Genomic DNA, 19,884 nt, shown 5'->3' on the forward strand with positions numbered 1-19,884 from the left:
GTTGGCCCATATTGATAGGATAGCATCTTGCAGTTGATGGAGATTTGTGGGATGCACATCCAGGGCACGAAGCTTCTGTTCCACCACATCCCAAAGATGCTCTATTGGGTTGAGATCTGGTGATTGTGGGGGCCATTTTAGTACAGTGAACTCATTGTCATGTTCAAGAAACCAATTTGAAATGATTCGAGCTTTGTGACATGGTGCATTATCCTGCTGGAAGTAGCCATCAGAGGATGGGTACATGGTGGTCATAAAGGGATGGACATGGTCAGAAACAATGCTCAGGTAGGCCGTGGCATTTAAACGATGCCCAATTGGCACTAAGGGGTCTAAAGTGTGCCAAGAAAACATCCCCCACACCATTACACCACCACCACCAGCCTGCACAGTGGTAACAAGGCATGATGGATCCATGTTCTCATTCTGTTTACGCCAAATTCTGACTCAGAAAATCGAGAAACAGAAATCGAGACTCATCAGACCAGGCAACATTTTTCCAGTCTTCAACTGTCCAATTTTGGTGATGTAGCGACAATGGCATCTGCTTTTCACATTAAGTAGATCATGTGATGGCGAACACATCATCTTTGTCCTTAGCTGGTTAATTATTCTCTCGAGGACCATTTACCAGCCAGGCTGGTATCCCCCCCCCCAGTCATACATTAACGTAAACAAAGGGGGACCCTTGTAAAACCCCCCAGTTCAGCATGGATTTCCTGTGACTTCACAGCCTCGTGACATTCCACACACACACACACACACACACACACACTCGTGGACTTTCAACCAGAAACCCACCACGAGATGCAACTGAAGCACATTTCCATATATGGACTTCCACATAGTGAAATTTAATTTTACCATTCATTACAAATTTATAATAGAGGTGTGACTTGCTAGAGTAAAATCTTTAATTCTGAAGGTTCATGAAAGAAGTTCCTCAATAGTGTCTTGTGGTAACCCTACCTCAGACCATAAAACTTTACAACCCAGGAAAACTAACATTCCAGCGAGTCACGTCCCAAACGCACCACACACACACACACACACACACAGATTTCCCATTGACTTACCCACATAGGACATTACCAAAATGGTGATATATTTCTGAGGTGCCTTTTGTTATGACCATGTCATATTGGGGTGTCTACGATTTTGTCATGTGGTAATCAAAACTTTAAATGTGTATAATTCTGCATATCTCCTGTAACTTTGCATTTCTACAACCTTCATGTGATGTGTCTGATGTCTATGGAATTCTCTCAATATAACAGAGCCAAATTCCAATAGCAGAATGCAGTAATATACATTGTTTACACATTTCATATTTCTGGAACTGGAAGGTTTAAGTCAATCGTCCCTGTAACTCGAGCCAGGAGATCGTTCCAAACGAACAAAGGATCTTCCCGCTAGAAAAGATCTGGACAGCTGATTCGTCCTCCACGAAGAAGGGGGGCGGTACATGGGACACTGATAAAAGTCCAAACCTTCAGTTTCCTCTCTCTCTTCTCTCTTCGATCGCTCTGACCTCCTCCTCTCCTCCCTGGCAACGCTTCTCCAGGGACCTCTGGGAAGGCTTTGGGCCTTCTCCTCGGACCAACACATGTTCGAATAGCTGCCTTGCCTTTGCAACTAAGCTCATCCGTGCCTTTCCCCTCAAAAAGGGAAATGATCTAACTTTCTCGGTAACTTAAATTCAAGTAAGCCTTTACATCGTCTTGCGAAACGACCCAGAAGACGAAGCCAGACGCAAACCAGCCGGACACGCGCGCCTCTTTTACAGCATCGCACTGAAAGAGCACAGAATTCTGAAAGTATATTGAGTTGATAAAAGTTGATTTCCTGGTGTCTCTGAGGTCTGTGAATTAAGTTACCCTTCTTCCTCTTCTCTTTTCTTTCTTTCTTTCTTTCATTTCATTCTGATCACTTATGTTATTGTTTGGTTATATGTTGTTTGTTTATTGTTTGCATTTTTACGTACGTTTATATTCGTAGCTCATATAATCTCTAGTTTTGCATTTATTAAAATTCATAAATACTTTTCACTGCCTCTGTGTTTGAAAAATCCACCTTATAAGTCAAAGAATCTAAAAGATCTAAGCTACAAGCTCGATATTAGACTACATTCAGTAGTTTTAATTAATAAACTCAGAAAGTTTGATGTCCGTGGCCAGGACATAAACTCTCTCGAAGTTTGTGAATACCTCTTCTTAACTGTAATGATTTTACATTTGTTTCGCTGGACGAATTAAATGTTGGTCAGACAGTTATAGAACAAGGTAATCTCGATAATTGATAAAATAAATGTACATGCGACTTATGAATTATGACCATGAGTCATAAATATTAATATTCCCAAGATTCCCCATATTCTTGAGCTAATTCATATTTACCCAGAGTCGTAAACGCTACAGTGAGCTTGTGCAAATTGTAGCCTCTTCTTCCTATTTGTAGTGGAGATGAGTGGTACCCGGTGGGGTCTTCTGCTGTTGTAGCCCATCCGCCTCAAGGTTGTGCGTGTTGTGGCTTCACAAATGCTTTGCTGCATACCTCGGTTGTAACGAGTGGTTATTTCAGTCAAAGTTGCTCTTCTATCAGCTTGAATCAGTCGGCCCATTCTCCTCTGACCTCTAGCATCAACAAGGCATTTTCGCCCACAGGACTGCCGCATACTGGATGTTTTTTCCCTTTTCACACCATTCTTTGTAAACCCTAGAAATGGTTGTGCGTGAAAATCCCAGTAACTGAGCAGATTGTGAAATACTCAGACCGGCCCGTCTGGCACCAACAACCATGCCACGCTCAAAATTGCTTAACCCTCAGACGGTCTTCGTTTCGGAGTCACATCCTGGGCCTTCCCGGTCAGAAGTGACCGGAGGCCTAAAAATGAAACTTCCTCCATCCCAGTAAAACCAATGCAATTTATTTTTGTTCTATAATATTTATTCTTTTTAATTTAGTATTTTGAGATCATTTTATTGAATTTATTAATATTTATGCAATATTTATGGTCTATTTTTGCCATTGAAAATAATAAAAAAAATTATATAAATATATGTATTTAAAAAAATATATATATACAGTATTTTAGTTTAATATAGAGTCTAGGCCTTCAAAAAAAAAAAATGTTTGAAGCAGATTAGCACCATCTGGTGAGAGTATGGAGAGAAAGCGTAGAAGCATGGTGTAACCAGTAGATGGCATCTACAGTTCTCTATGGAGAGGCATGTGAAATCCCCAGCTGTTTATGGACACATTTACTTTTTTTTTTGTACAGAATTTGTAAAAAAAAATGCAATTCATTCAATTATAACACTTTTTGTAAAATAATATTAAGTTTTAATTTTTTTTTATTTTTTTCAATTTTTTTTTCAATTTCCCATTCATTTTCTATGGGGGTCATTTTTGACCGAAGACCACAAGTGTGACTATTTTTTTTACGACCACTTAGCATGCTCGAATCATGACCTCTTTTTTGTGCGTGCACATACCTAATGCCATACAAGTCACCAAGTTTCGGAACATTCCAATGAAGCTGTGATTTTTAGAAATTCAAAACAGAAAATTTATCGGTCAGAAATGACCGAGGACCGTCTGAGGGTTAAATTACCTTTCTTTCCCATTCTGACATTCAGTTTGGAGTTCAGGAGATTGTCTTGACCAGGACCACACCCCTAAATGCATTGAAGCAACTGCCATGTGATTGGTTGATTAGATAATTGCATTCATGAGAAATTGAGCAGATGTTCCTAATAATCCTTTAGGTGAGTGTAATTCTGAAGTTGTAATACACACAGTGCAACAGGCTAATTCAAGTGTTTTCATGCAAAGAATAAAATAGTCATTACATTGATTGTTATCTTTTTAATTACATTATCCAAAGGTACATCAGCTTGCAAACCAATATGCAGTAAAGGCTTAGGAGTCTATTTAACCCTCAGAGGTCGGAGATCACGCCGGCGTGATCTGCTCGCTTTTTTCCTTATGAGTTGAATTGAGACCCGAAATACTCTTTTGACTTTGATTTTACAAAACAAGTTTCATACATCAATCGATTCTGTTAAATGTGTATTATTTTTGTGTATACTCACAATAAAAACAAAGTGTTGTGCTTTTTGCCAAATAAAGAAAAATAAACACGAGGCGAGTTCTGCCTTCTCTCTGCCAGTGTAGTCCATTCTGAAACGCGTCCGAAAATGAGCAATAACTCAGCGAATACTCAGTCAAACAGGCATACAGTCACACAGGCATGAAGCTTGAATTATCTTCTTTTTAATGAAGTAATTTATATAAAAAACAAATATTCTCATCTTGTGAAATCTGTATTAAAAGAGAGCGATTCCAGTCGAGCTAATTACATCTGATTCAGATGTAATGTGACTCCGCCCACGGAGAGCGTGCGCTATTCAAACGCAAATGTCTGAGGCAATCCGCGCAATCCTGTGAACGCCCCCATATCAGCTCGAGAAAACACACAAGTTTATTCAGATCATTACTTGTTTACACCGTCTTGCAGCTGTGAGGAATAATAATGGAAAATGTCCCCCAGAAGTGCGGGTATATCGAGGAGCGAGCTGAGGAATACTAGTAAGTTTTTTCCTTCTCACGTGAATTTCTTCACGTGGGTTTCTGTTTATGAATGAATGAACGGCAGAGATGCGCGCTGTTTACCACAGCTGGCAAAGACAGTTTAAATTTAAATCGCGTGTGTGAATGAATGATGATGTTTCAGCAAGCTGTATTGCTATACTGAGATGAGTAAAAATCGACTGAAATATGTTGAAATAAAATGTAGGCTATTTGTATAAGCAACGTATTAAACTGCAAATTAACAATATGCCCTAATATTTCATGAAAACAACGTTACCATACAATGTATGGTTTTATGTGAACGATAAAGCAAGACTATTTTCACATAATTTTGAAGAAAAAACACTAGGCGAGGACATCCATTATTCAAAAGTCTTATTGACACATATTTACTATGTGTTTTGTGGCCTTATTTCAGAAATTTTAGTTTTTAGTTTTTTCAATAACCATGCATAAACATTATTCTCTCAAAAATGAAAACATGTACATACACGTGGCTCACATATTATGGTAGCCCTGTTTGTGCTTTATAGAGTGAATTAACACCTTTGCCATTAATATGTTTATAAGCAACTGAAAAAAGCACAAATGTCAGGGCATGTCAGAACATCTCAAGGGCCCCAAAAACAGCCCAGACCCCAGAGGGTTAAAGGGAATGATTGTGGTGGGAAGTTTGCTCAAACTATGGCAGCGATACAGAGAATAGTTGTGCTAAAACACACGTCGTCCGCGGAGAGCTTTCAAAGGCCAGTGAAAGCACTGCCAGTTGAGCCCTTTTCGGATGGCAATTGTTTCAAATATGGTTGTATGGTATTTTCAACATTTACAGGGGTAAGTCTGTGATTTTATTGCCGTCCAAATCCACAGTTTACAAGAAGAGATTCAAAATTCACTGTTTAAATCTTAAATATTTCATCACAGCTCCACCTCAGCGAACAAAAATGGGAAAGAGAAGAAAACACACAAACATTTGAAATGGTTATTGTGGTAGTTTTAAAATATGTAGGTTAGGCTATTATATGCTATTATAGTTTGGATTATTTTTTTATAATATCCCATGAGTGCTAATAAATGCAATTTCCACTATTTCTGAAGAGCTTCTCTTATAAAGATCAGTACTTTCTCACATAACGCAGTGAAGCAGCCTCTGCACGAGAGAATAATTGATTCTCGAGCCGTCGATATCAGCAGATTCAGCAGCATCGCCACGGACAGCACCGGGTAACGTCACACGTAAGAAGGCATTTCTTAAGCCACCTCCTAAGGTATAGTTCGGGGAACACGCCTAGAAATGGTACACCTTTAGTTAAGTTATACCTTTAGAGTCTTCGTAGCGCTAAGAGACAACGTTATCGGGAAACGCAGCCCATATTTACGAGTGCCTGTCGAAAGTCTTGCGGCCGCATGTTGGACCATCTGTAATCTGTCCAAGATTTTAGTTTGAACAGCATAATAGAGTGAGTTGCAATAGTCTAATCTCGAGAAGACGAACGCATGAATAGCCTTTACCAGATCTTTCCGGGATACAAAAGGCTTAATCTTAGAAATCATTCTCAGTTGAAAAAAAACTCATTTTGACAACTTCATTTATCTGTTTGAATTATGTGAATTGTCGGTCTACATCATCGTGTTCTGTGTATCAGAATAATCCATCGTATCATCGCATTCATGATCAGGCGTACGGCTGTTGTGATGAAGACGAGCCACCAGCTCGCTTTCGGGGAGAAATGTGAGTCCGTAAAGGGATGCAGAAATGATGGCGCACTCGCAAAAGTGGAATTTATTTACAGTGTCAGAGAGGTTTGTCCACAGTGTAGAATATATACAAGTGCCTACACATTTTCACACACCATTTTCAGGTACATATTACATTTAATACACATACAAATACTTAATCTATTTGATAATCAATAATAATCCATTTCTAAATATATATATTAATAATAAACACATAATCCATTCACACATAGTACACAACACATAATCTTTACATTTAAATACACACACGAACACCTATTCACACTAGATAATGGTTTCGTCAGCTTCCAGTTGCGATGCACCGGCGCGACCCGGCCGTGATGTCATCAGCGGCCGCCACTCGATCAGTCGGTTTGGTCTTTCCCGCTGGAAGTCTGACTACGCCCTCACAGACACACAACACAGGGACGAAACGACAAGACAGTGCAGTGTAAGTCAGTCAAGTCAAGTCATCTTCATTTATATAGCGCTTTTAACGATGTAGATTGTTTCAAAGCAGCTTTACAGAGATAAACGTATAATTTAAGGTAACAGAGATTGTTTTGGCTTTATAGCAGTTCTTTAATAAAGTTATTTTTCAGCTAAAGTTCATTTTGATTGATTCACTTCCGTTGCAACGGTCCTTTGTTATGAAATTAGGGGCCGCTAAGACGACACCATTCTCTCTACACAAACTTTAAACGAGAACCTGTGAGAAACGCTGATGGCGCTCACATGCGCATTAAGAATTGGTTCTATAGTTTAGTACGTTTGAATATATGTGTGCAGGTTTGGAATTCTCTACAAACCAAGCCTAAACAAAGTACTGGTCTTTCCTTATAAATTTTGATTTAATTGTCTTCTCTCTCTCTGCTAATGTAGTTTAAGCTCCTGTGATATGACAGATGAAGGTTGTTCTGATGTGACTTCAGCTCTGAAATCAAACCCGTCACACCTGAGAAAGCTGAACCTGAGCATGAATAAACTAGGAGACTCTGGAGTGAAAAACCTCAGTGATCTACTGATGAACCCACAATTCAAGCTGGAGAAACTACAGTTAGTATCATTATACTGTACAGCAGCAATTACAGTGTGACTGAAGTTTATTTATTTGAAGACAGCAGGGCTTATGTTTCATTGTTTATAGCAGTGCACTTTTTGGGATTTCCCTATTGCTCATATTTTTATGTGTTTTTTATCTAGTTAGTAATTGTATAATTTCCAGCATTTGATACAATGTACTGATTGTGTACATGCAGAAATCTGCCTTTTCAACAGAGAATAAAGAAGAGAGATGTCAAATAAATAGCTAAAATGAAAGAGAAGAAACAGTATCTTCCAGCACACAGAACTAGTGTGACTGGGTTTCAAAACAGACTATTGGAAACTAAATGCTGCTGTAGCTCTTCAATAAGATGATCATCTAAAGCCGCGTTTCCACCGAAATTACCCAGAACAATCTGTCCCAGGATCTGTTTCCCCCAGACCTGTTGCTGTCTGTGTTTCCATCGCAGTCTAAAGTACCGTGAAGATTAGGCAAATTAGTCCGGTGATGTAGGACTGTGGGACACTCCCACTGTGAGCCTCAGGTCTCCTACAGTGTTAACCATTTTGGCGGCTCTGCTTTGTGCAGAGGCAGTGCTGGGTAACAGCAGAGAGACTCTAGCCTTCACGAGGAAGGACAGTCCAGACCGCAGGGTCAACATGGTCCTGTTCTCACAGTGAGGACATGAACCATCCACAAACACTATCTCAGCACACGCTTGGCCCAGACATGTGAGATCGTGGCCATCAGATGAGGACAGGGAACAACCGCATCCAGAAACACACGGACGGAAAGGCATCTTTAAAAAGACGCTCAACATCAGTTTTGCTCTTTTAGGGAAACTGCTCTTTATGCTGAAGCGCCCGGGGGGGAATCGCTGCACTTATCCATGCAATACGCCAGTGAAACACCACTGAATGTGCCGTAGACCACCAGAAAGAGGGGCTTCCTTATTGTAGAGGCGACTGGAAGAGCGATCATTCAGATTTATATTGTTCAGGTTTAACTTATTAATCAGCTGAGTGTTTTCCTCTCTGTTCTAGACTCTCTAACTGCAGTGTGACAGGAGAAGGTTATAAAGCTCTGGCTTCAGCTCTGAGATCAAACCCTTCACACCTGATAGAGCTGGATCTCACAGGAAATGATCCTGGACAATCAGGAGTGAAGCAGCTCAATGATTTACTGCAGGATCCAGACTGTCAACTGAAGACACTGAGGTGACACAGGATCAAATAATGAACTAAATTAGATATTTGCAGACTAAATATTCATAACTAATATATTATTTTAGTTATATAATAAGCTGGACAATTAGTTGATACCTGAATTGCCTCTTCTGCAGGTTTGTGAGTCCTGCTGCAGAGGAAGCCTGTCAGTATGTGAATAGAGTTGTGGGTATAAACCCGTTACTCCAGAGAGAGCTGAATCTGATTGGACATGAACTAGGAGACACACGAGTGAATCAGATCGCTGCTCTCCTGCAGGATAAACACTGTCAACTCAACACACTGACGTGAGTATTACTCATTTATTTATAATATCACTTTTAAAAATAAAATGTTTCCCTCGGCATCACACAGAGCCACAACAATTTAAAGTAATACAATTAAACGGTGAATTAAAAACACACAATTAAAACGTGATATCAAGCTTTAAATATTTGATTAAGACAGTTTGATCATGGGTCAATAATTTTTTTCAGTTTCTGTAGAGGCAGAACAATGTTTTTTTCTGACATCAGAATCAGAACTGTTCAGAACTGCTTTCAGTTCAATGTTTGTATTTCACAAAATGTAAAATGTTTGCTGCAGTGACGGGAGCTTTCGAAACACGCTTCATGAAGATATGAAACCTTTACGAATTTTCCATTGTTCTTTCAATTTTCAATTTCAATTTCAGTTTATTTATAAAGCACATAATAGCGCAACAATGTTTACCTAGTGCTGCACAAACAATGAAATATTAAAATATAATAAGCACAAATAACTATTAATACAGAATATGTAAAATACCTACTCACAGATAAAAACCCACAGACTCTTAGGAGTCTTAAATACACCTAAACCATCTTCAAACTCTTAAAACCAACACCAATAACTATTAATACAGAATATGTAAAATACCTACTCACAGATAAAGACCCACAGACTCTTAGGAGTCTTAAATACACCTAAACCATCTTCAAACTCTTAAAACCAACACCTGTGACAACAGTACCTTGACACTCATGTATGATCAAAAGACATGACTCATGTATGATTAAATGTCTTTTGAGCTCACTAAGGGTAGATGCTAATCTGATATATTGTGATAGACTGATCCTTAACCTTGGTGCGGTCCCCTCTTGTTTTCAGATTCGTTCTCGGGACAACTAAAAGATTTTGTGACTGAGATTGTAAAAGTCTCTTTGACTTCTGCTCCTGAATCTGCAATATATGGAGGGGCTGTACCATGTAAAGATTTAAAAACAAATAATAAAATATTAAAATTAATTCTAAAATAAACTGGTAACCAATGCAGCGATCTTAATACGGGGGTGATATGATCATGGCTGCGTTTCCCGAATCCTTCTTAACGCTACGTCGTTCTAAAGTTACACCTTAAGCTGCACATTATCGTTAATACATGTTTCCCGAAACGTTCTTAGTTAAGTACACCTTCTGTAAGCAGAGGTGGGTAGAGTATCCAAAAACTACTCAAGTAAAAGTACAAGTACTTATAGAAATATTTACTCAAAGTAAAAGTAAAAGTAATAATCTTTATAGTTACTCGAGTAAGAGTAAAAAAGTATCCAATGAAAAAACTCATATCATATAAGCCTATATATATATATATATATATATAGTCTCTTCTGTTTTTGTTGCAAAGATAGCCTATCTACTTTTTTACTTTTGCATCATGAAGTCGTCATATATATAAAATTATATTATTTAGATTTTTTATTTATTTAAATGACTATTATTATCATAAGTAGATAGGCTATCTTTGCAACAAAAACAGAAGAGACGAGCATTATTTCTGCCATCTGTATAGCCGAAAATCATTGCCTGTCCTTTGGTTTGTATAATAGTAACTTATACAACTACATTAGGATTATTAGACCATGTCGAAATAAAGTGAATCTGCAGAGTGTTGCATTCAAAGGCATGTAATTGACAGAGAAGAAAGAGTTAAAACTCTTCACATGTGCACGCGCTCATGACCGCTACTTAAAGGCACGCTATGTAGCTTTTCAACCTTCATAATATATTTCCAAGACCCTTGTGATGGTACATCGACTTACAATAGGTTGAATGACACGTCTGCCATAGCCTGACGGGGTCTGTATCGCTTTTACTGGCACTATGTAACTTCGGGGTTCAGGTAGTAACCGAGCACAAAAAGAACTACAAAATTTGACTGCTTTACGGCATACGTCACTTCCCCCACCACGTGAGAGGCCAACCAGCGTTTGTCATGGGGGCTGTTTACACCTGGCCACTTCTTGCGTTTCCTCAGATGGGATAGCTATCCGATTTTTTAAAAGACCAGGTGTAAATGCCCTCCGAAACGCATTCGAGACGGATTTGAATCCGATCGCTCAAACCACTTCAGGAGGAGGTCTGAGACGCATTCCAGACGAAACTGGACACGTGTAAATGCATATGGTTGTTGAAACCACATATGTAAATTGTACTCCTCCCAAAAATGCAAAAAAAAAAAAAAAAAAAAGTGTGAGAGCGTGTTATAGGCTATATGTTATAGCCAGATACGACGACGCTACTGGAACATGCATTGCCGCAGATGAGAAGCTGAGCATCTGTTCATCAAGCCAACGTGCAAACTATCGTAAATCACAGTGAAAGTAAGTCACAGACACTTAACACACAATCATCATCATTAAAAGTAAAGATAGGAAATGATCTTACCAGGGCTGTTACTGCTCTCTCTTATTGCGGTCTTTGATTTTGAAATTTTAGCTGATGATCAATAAAATGCAGCTCAATCTGTCGCTTTCGGTGACGTGCCCTCCATTGAATCTGCATATAGCGCAGGAATTGAAGATCGAATTTAAATCCGTTTTGCAAAAACACATTTATGTGAGCAGGTGTAAATTGAATCGTTTTGATAAATCAGATAGCTATCCGATCTGAGAAAACGCATGAAGTGGCCAGTAAATAAATCTCTTATTTGTAAACTATAAGCGTTGTATGTTGTTGCTCTTGCTTGTAGTAGGCTGTCATTTTTTACGATGCTGTTCATTCATCCATTGTTGATAATTAGACCAGTCCAATAATTTCCACATATGTCTAGCTATAGCTTCGATTATCAGAGCTGTTAACAGACTTGCTAACAAACACTCGTTTCTCTTACGTGTTTTCTGCGTTATGTTTTATTGCCTAACTTGCCTCACGAACTAGTTTGCCAGCTGAACTCAGGTGTTGTGAGGTGTATTTATCACGTAGTCCTGAGGGATATCAGACGATGCTGTTGACGTTGATTTCTGCGATTATCATGAGAACAGTTTTCAATATCTCACATAATTATCAGGACATAAATAAGTCTAACGTAGAGGTTGTAAATAGTGTAAACGAGCTATATAGTGTAGATCGGTAGTGTAATAGTGGAATAGTGTAAATCGGATATTTACGACAGTGCAAGTATTCCACAGCGACTCTAGGGGTCGCTTTTTGACAAAAACACAATTTCTACATAGTGTGCCTTTAACATCTGAACACAAAAAAACAAACAAAAGTACATCGACGTATCTTCTTCTGTCTGTTCTCCAAAATATAATCAAATGTATATTTCTGCAAGCATGTTTAAACTGGTTAACTGTGTCTACGGCAGGCAAAGGCATTCGTTTTCAAGTCGAGTTTGCACGCCACTGCGCAACAATACACACAAACTACCGCGGGATGGCGGGTGTTCATAAACTGTGAACAAGGTAGCTTATTTAATGTATAAATTAATGTATATGTCCAAAAAACGGGTAATGTCATACTTTCTAGTAGTGCTATCGTGGCGTAATAATCTGTTTGGTTGTAAAATGTATTACCTGAGTGAAATGAAATCGAATATATCGTCCTGTGGAATCATTCATTCACAGACAGCTTACGAAGATGTTCAACTAATAAAGATCTTCATCGCTGGCAACAATATGATGCATTTGAAGATTTGCTCTCACTTGACTGTACTGTAGGTCCACGGCCACTTCACCCAACGCTCTTGGTGTCCTTAAATCTTCCTGTTATGACTCCGGTCGAGTGTGAATTGAAATCGCTTCAGACGATTCAGTGCGTGCAGGAACTGAACAGATCATTCAAACTGATTCGCGAACCGATTTAGACAGATCTGCCAACTTGGTTGATGAAGTCTTCGAACAGAATCGACTCAAAAGAGTGATTCATTTGTGAATTGAGCATCGCTCAAGCCCAGAAAAAAGATACAACGCGCTTGGAATAAACTATGCATTTAACAACACATATTGCATTAAAATAAAGTAACGAGAGGAACGTTGCCCAACGTAACGAAGTAAAAGTACAGTTTTTTCATTCGAAATGTACTCGAGTTAAAGTAAAAGTACCCACATTCAAATCTACTCTTAAAAGTACAATTTTTCCAAAAAAATACTCAAGTAAATGTAATGAAGTAAATGTACTTCGTTACTACCCACCTCTGTCTGTAAGTCATGCGTTCGGAAGGTTGGTCTGAGCCACTCTTAGCTTCACCTTATCACTGTAGACCGTCTATACGAATATAAGTTGTAATACACCCAGTGCAACAAGCTAATTCAAGTGTTTTCATGCAAAGAATAAAATAGTCATTACACTGATTGTTGTTAGCTTTTTAATTACATTATCCAAAGGTACATCTATGGAAGGCATTTTCTGCCAAATTTAAATAAATAAATTAAATGATTAAAATGAAAATTAAAACCAGATTAACAATTTCATTACAGAAAACAGTAAGCAAAAAATGTGACAAAATTGAGAATGAAATTAAATGATTTCATTTTCACAACATTATCCCTGTCAAATTGAAAAATAAAATGCAATTGGTGATTTCACATTTCATTTCCACTACAGTCTCGAGGCAAGACTGCCAATATTAAAATGAAAAGCCAAACGTGAAAAAGAAACTACAAATACAGTTTTTACAATGCTCTTTAGTAACGCTCACGCAATAATAGTGACACAATTCAAATACAAATGTAAATTTTCGTTTTCATTTTAATTCCCCTTTTATTTCACAGTTTTCATTTTCGTTTTCATTTTCAAAGACAACCTGCATGCAAATAATATGTTAATGAGTGGGTGTGGCTTATTCTAGTAACGGCGCTGAGACACCCTTCTACAGCATAGAGGCTTCGGCGTAGGTCCGACGCAGAAGTATGAAACAGGCTTAAGTCATCGTCCCGTGTGCATGAGTTGAATGTGTGAAACGAAATTATTTAAATGCGATTATATTGTAATCGAGACGACGAGATATGGCGAAATCTGTTAGTGAGCTTTTGCGGGAAGCTGCCGCAGCATTAGAACATGGAAACAACCAGCCTGACCATGTTAGTTATAGTGTTAGACTCAGACTAGACCATAATCGACGATGAGGTTCATTCATGTATTAGGCTGTTTTAGAAATTCAACTATTTGGGTGCACAGAAGTCTTAGTAACACAATTTCTACAACAATTATGGCCAGACATTAATACCCAATGGCTTTAACCGAGAACCTCGGCCAATGTTTCATATTCGCGTCGTACCTAACAACGCCCTTCAGCCGTGACTTATTGATACAGTATCAGGACAGCCTGTATTTGTCCGCTGTTTAACTGTTACGTGTCTTTTGGTTATTTTAAGTTTGTGTACAAAAAGAATCACAATGCTGGTTTTCATTTCCAGTAACAACTTCTGGATGAGATCGAGAAAGCGAGTGTAGACCACCTGCATTTACAGTAGGCTAGATATAGCATTTTCCTTCAGGTCAGTCCTGTATTCATAATAAAAAATCTGTTTGAATGTCCTGTGTGATATCTTGTACTTTTAACAGTTAATAGGGGTTGTCCGTGCCTGTAGTCATGTCAGTTGTGTGCGTCTTTCTTCTCCGTGATCACAAGTTTGAGTCATTTCAAAAGTCTTCTCTGACTGACTCACTCATTAAGACAGTCTTTGTCTCCATCTAATGGAGAACTAATGTAACTTCTTCTGTTGCTTTATGGTCAGGGACTATTTTTTTTTTCTCCAGCGGATGGAATTGGCTTTTAGTGATTCATTTATTTTACTTCATGAAAGTTGCATAGATACATATGTTTCGGGATTAATATTTGTATTGCGTGGTAACCGTTTTATAAAAACAATAAGGTACTCTAGGCTAGTGCTGTATCATCTGAATAAGTCACGGCTGAAGGGCGTTGTTAGGCGCGACGTATGAAACATTGGCCGAGGTTCTCGGTTAAAGCCATTGGGTATTAATGTCTGGCTATAATTGTTGTAGAAATTGTGTTACTAAGACTTCTGTACACCCAAATAGTTGAATTTCCAAAACAGCCTAATACATGAATGAACCTCATCGTCGATTATGGTCTAGCCTGAGTCTAACGCTATAACTATGGTCAGGCTGGTTGTTTCCATGTTCTAATGCTGTGGCAGCTTCCCGCAAAAGCTCACTAACAGATTTCGCCATATCTCGTCGTCTCGATTACAATATAATCACATTTAAATAATTTTGTTTCACACATTCAACTCATGCACACGGGACGATGACTTAGCTTTACAGAAGGCGTGTCTCAGCGCCGTTACTAGAATAAGCCACACCCACTCATTAACATATTATTTGCATGCAGGTTGTCTTTGAAAATGCAAATGAAAACTGTGAAATAAAAGAGGAATTAAAATGAAAACGAAAATTTACATTTGTATTTGAATTGTGTCACTATTATTGCGTGAGCGTTACCAAAGAGCATTGTAAAAACTGTATTTGTAGTTTCTTTTTCACGTTTGGCTTTTCATTTTAATATTGGCAGTCTTGCCTCGAGACTAGTGGAAATGAAATGTGAAATCACCAATTGCATTTTATTTTTCAATTTGACAGGGATAATGCTGTGAAAATGAAATCATTTAATTTCATTCTCAATTTTGTCACATTTTTTGCGTACTGTTTTCTGTAATGAAATTGTTAATCTGGTTTTAATTTTCATTTTAATCATTTAATTTATTTATTTAAATTTGGCAGAAAATGCCTTCCATATACATCGGCTGGCAAACCAATATGCAGTAAAGGCTTAGGAGTCTATTAACCCTCTGGGGTTGACAAACGCGCCCGTGCGTTTTGCTGGATTTTCTTCACATTGTAGCACAATAAACGTACTCGGTTACTAACGTAACCTCGGTTCTCTCTAGAAGAGGGAACGAGTACTGCGTAAGATATCTTACGCTAGGGGAAAATCCTTTTCCGCGAGATATTGAAGCCAAAAATTATCCTTAATTTTGTAATAATGCAAAACGCGTTGCAGCAGCAATGCAGACATAGGCGAGACAGCTCGCGCGCCTATTGGCTGCTCTGCGGCAACTGCAGCAGCCTATCGAGCGAGGCCTGGCGTGACGTCAGACCCAATCAGGGCACTTCGCGCCCGCTGCGTCACGTCCCGCCGAAATGGGCGTGGTCTAGGCCTATAAATATCGCTCGCAGGCAGCTATTATCTGGTTTTTCATCATCGAAGCAACCAGAGCGTGTGCATGCACGGCAAGATACGCAGTACTCGTTCCCTCTTCTAGAGAGAACCGAGGTTACGTTAGTAACCGAGTACGTTCTCTTACGAGAGGTCTCTCGTACTGCGTAAGATATCTTACGCTAGGGGACCCAATGTAAAACGCCGTGCATGCTGAGATCTGACACCAAAGACCCAAGGGCGAAAGCCCGGGGTACATATAGTGCACAATCACTCAGTGAACTCACAGGGAGTCCGGGAAGAAGGAGGGGTGCAGCCTCACTTTTCCACATAAAGTAGCGTCGATGGGACGCGAATTTCATCATACAGTCAGGGCGGGGTACGGCCTGAACTGATGGGGAAAAATGTGGGTCTTACACAGTTTGCCCAGCTTTATACTGTCGAACGCTGAGCTGTGCTCAGCAAACGCAGCATTCTGAGCTGAACGCATCAGGTCAGATAATACTGGTAGTTTAGACCGACAGCAGCCTGGCCTGCAGGGCGGGAACCTCTAGGTTATAAAACCTTATAAATGTAGACGGGGAGGCCCAGCCTGCCGCCATACAAATATCTTGCAAGGCAATCCCACTTGACCAGGCCCACGAAGAGGCCATGCCTCTCGTGGAGTGCGCTCTGACACCCAAAGGGCACTGCATGCCCTTGGAGGCGTATGCCAGCGCTATAGCATCAACTATCCATCTGGATAGGCTCTGTTTCGACGCGGCCAGTCCCTTAGAACGTCCGCTAAACGAAACAAAGAGCTGTTCCGTCTGTCTGAAAACAGACGAGCGAGACACATAAGCTCGTAATGCCCTGACTGGGCAAAGGAGGCTCGCGTCTCTTTCCTCATCAGGGACCGGCAGGGCTGACAGAGAGATAATCTGCGCCCTAAACGGTGTGTTGAGGGATTTTGGAACATAACCGTGCTTAGGTTTGAGTATAACTTTTGAGTCATTGGGCCCAAACTCCATGCACGCCGCGCTCACAGAGAGCGCGTGCAGATCCCCTATGCGCTTCACTGAAGCGAGAGCCAGCAAAAACACCGTTTTGAAAGACAGGTGTTTCAAATCGATTGACTGTAAAGGCTCAAATGGCGCACCTTTCATGGCATCCAGAACCGTAGAAAGGTCCCATACGGGGACTGAGGGAGGTCTGGGAGGATTCAGTCTCTTAGCTCCTCTAAGGAAGCGGATGACTAAATCGTTCCTTCCTATTGACTGACCAAGCGTTGTTTCTGAGAACGCTGCTATAGCCGCCACATAAACTTTGAGCGTGGAGGGGGCCCTGCCCCCATCCAACAGCTCTTGTAGGAAGGAAAGCACCTCCGTCACATCACAGTTTGTGGGTGACACACCACGGGCTGTGCACCAGCCCGAGAACACTGACCATTTCGAAGAATAGAGTCGTCTTGTAGACGGAGCTCTAGCCTGCGTGATCGTGTTTAATACTCCTTTAGGGAGTCCAACATGTACCCGTTGATGGCCCAGACATGAAGGGACCATAGTTCCGGGTGAGGATGCCAGATCGAGCCGCGGGCCTGTGAGAGGAGATCTCTCCTCACTGCTACTGGCCACGGGGCAGTACTTGCTAACTGCATCACGGCTGGAAACCAAGGTTGGTTTTTCCAGAACGGTGCTACCAGCAGTACTGAGCATCCTTCTTCCCTGATCCGTTCTATCACCTGAGGCAGGAGAGAGACGGGGGGAAAAGCATAGAGCGGGCGGCGGGGCCACACATGGGCCAGCGCGCTCCTGCTCTTGGAGAAAAATTCTTGACAGTGAGCGTTTTCTTGAGACGCAAACAGGTCCACTTCCGCTCTGCCGAATTTCTTCCACAGCAGTTGGACTGTCTGTGGGTGTAGAGACCATTCGCCTGCCGGAACATTGTTCCTGGACAGTCTGTCCGGTCCTAAATTCAAGGTCCCTGGCACGTGCGCTGCTCTGAGCGAGCGCAGGTTGCACTGAGCCCATACCAGGAGGCGTTCTGCCAGCCTGTACAGTTTCTCGGATCTGATGCCGCCCTGGCGATTTATGTAGGACACCACAGACATGTTGTCCGAACGGACCAAGACGTGGTGACCTTTTATTTGGGGACAAAAATGCGTCAGCGCGTTGTCTACTGCCAGCATTTCGAGGCAGTTTATGTGCAGGAGCTTCTCCCGTTCTGACCACTGGCCGAAGAACGGTCTGCCCTCGAGCAGCGCTCCCCATCCCGAGGTGGACGCGTCCGTGGACACCACTTTCACCCTCGAGGAAGTCCCCAGGCTTACACCTGATTGGTACCAGTCGTTCGCTTTCCAGGGTTTCAGAGCTGTAAGGCATTTCTGATTGACCCTGAGGCGAAGCAAACCGGGTGCCCACGCTTCGCGTGGGACTCGCGCTTTCAGCCAAAACTGCAGCGGGCGCATGCGGAGCAGACCCAGCTGGAGCACTGACGATGCTGAGGCCATGAGACCTAGCATCTTCTGAAATTTCTTGAGCGGGACAAACGCGCCGCAGCGAAAAGAGTTCGCTGTGCGCGCGCTGTTGTGATAGTCGCGCTATCATGGATAGTGAGTCCAGTTCTGTGCCCAGGAAAGATATTTTCTGACTGGGTGACAGGGAGCTCTTTGCCCAATTGACACTCAGACCCAAATCCTCGAGGTGATCGAGTAAAATGGTCGTGTGTTCTATGAGCACTGCACGAGATTGCGCTAGAATCAGCCAATCGTCCAAATAGTTCAGCACTCGCATGCCTCTCATTCTGAGGGGTGCGAGCGCCGCATCCATGCACTTCGTAAATGTACGGGGTGCTAGGGACAAACCGAACGGCAGGACTGTGTACTGATATGCCTGGCCCTCGAAGGCGAATCTCAAATATCGCCTGTGACGTGACGCTATCTGTATTTGAAAATACGCGTCTTTCAGATCTATTGACACAAACCAATCTCCTTGGCGAATCTGCACAAGGATTTGCCTGGTCGTGAGCATCCTGAACTGTCGCTTCACAAGCACTTTGTTCAGTTGCCTTAGATCTAGTATGGGTCTGAGACCCCCGTCTTTTTTCGGTACCAGGAAGTATCTGCTGTATAGCCCTCCCTCGCTCTGATCTTGAGAGAGAGGTTCTATGGCCCCTTTGCTCAATAGTTTCGTCACTTCGGCTCGAAGTAGATGTGCTACTTCTGTTTTTACCGTGGTCTCGACGCGCGCCACATAGCGGCGAGGGCGTCGGCGAAACTGCAGCGAATAGCCTCTTTCTATAATGTTCAGCACCCACTTCGAGACCCCGGGTAGCTTTGCCCATGCGTCTGCATGGATAGCTAGGGGTCGAATACGAAGCGCGCTCCGCTCGCTCAGCGATGGAGAAGCTTCGGTGTGCTGTAACACAAGCGTGTCGCTCGTGACATTTGAGGCATGGGGCGCGCTGATGACAGCGGGCAGATTGCCTGCGCTCGACTCCTCTGCGGTGGTTAACCGCGAGGGGGAGGGCTGGGCGGTTCCCGTGGGAACTGTCATGTCTATGTGTGGATGTGGGCGCGGGACAGCGGGCACATTTATCACACCGAAAGCATCGTTCGCTTGCGTGAAGCGAGTGCACGTTGGTTTCGTTTTTACAGAAACCGTGAGACATGCATAACGTGGTGTTAGTGGGCACTGGGTAGTGGGCACGCTCACCATGTTTGAAGCGCAACCGATCTGAGTCGGTTTTATGTGCGCGAGCCCTGTGTGACAGGCTGTGCTTATGTGTAGGGATGGGCACTGGGCAGTGGGCATTCTTACTACACACGAAACACCATCGGCCGTGGCCGGGACACCAGAAAATACACTCTTTTGGGGATTTATCTG

General features: G+C 41.6%; 1 protein-coding gene across 1 annotated transcript in view; it reads left to right on the forward strand.

Annotated features, from left to right (window-relative positions):
• LOC311292556 (ribonuclease inhibitor-like) overlaps positions 1 to 19,884 on the forward strand; it is a 63,348-nt gene that overhangs the window by 5,985 nt on the left and 37,479 nt on the right. Inside the window, exons 2-4 of the mRNA XM_084412281.1 lie at positions 7,213 to 7,386; positions 8,419 to 8,592; positions 8,718 to 8,888. Coding sequence (XP_084268407.1) covers positions 7,213 to 7,386; positions 8,419 to 8,592; positions 8,718 to 8,888 — 519 coding nt within the window. The remainder of the gene's footprint in view (positions 1 to 7,212; positions 7,387 to 8,418; positions 8,593 to 8,717; positions 8,889 to 19,884) is intronic.

Source organism: Rutilus rutilus (assembly GCF_951802725.1).
Source record: "Rutilus rutilus genome assembly, chromosome: 6".
NCBI classification, from domain to species: domain Eukaryota; kingdom Metazoa; phylum Chordata; class Actinopteri; order Cypriniformes; family Leuciscidae; genus Rutilus; species Rutilus rutilus.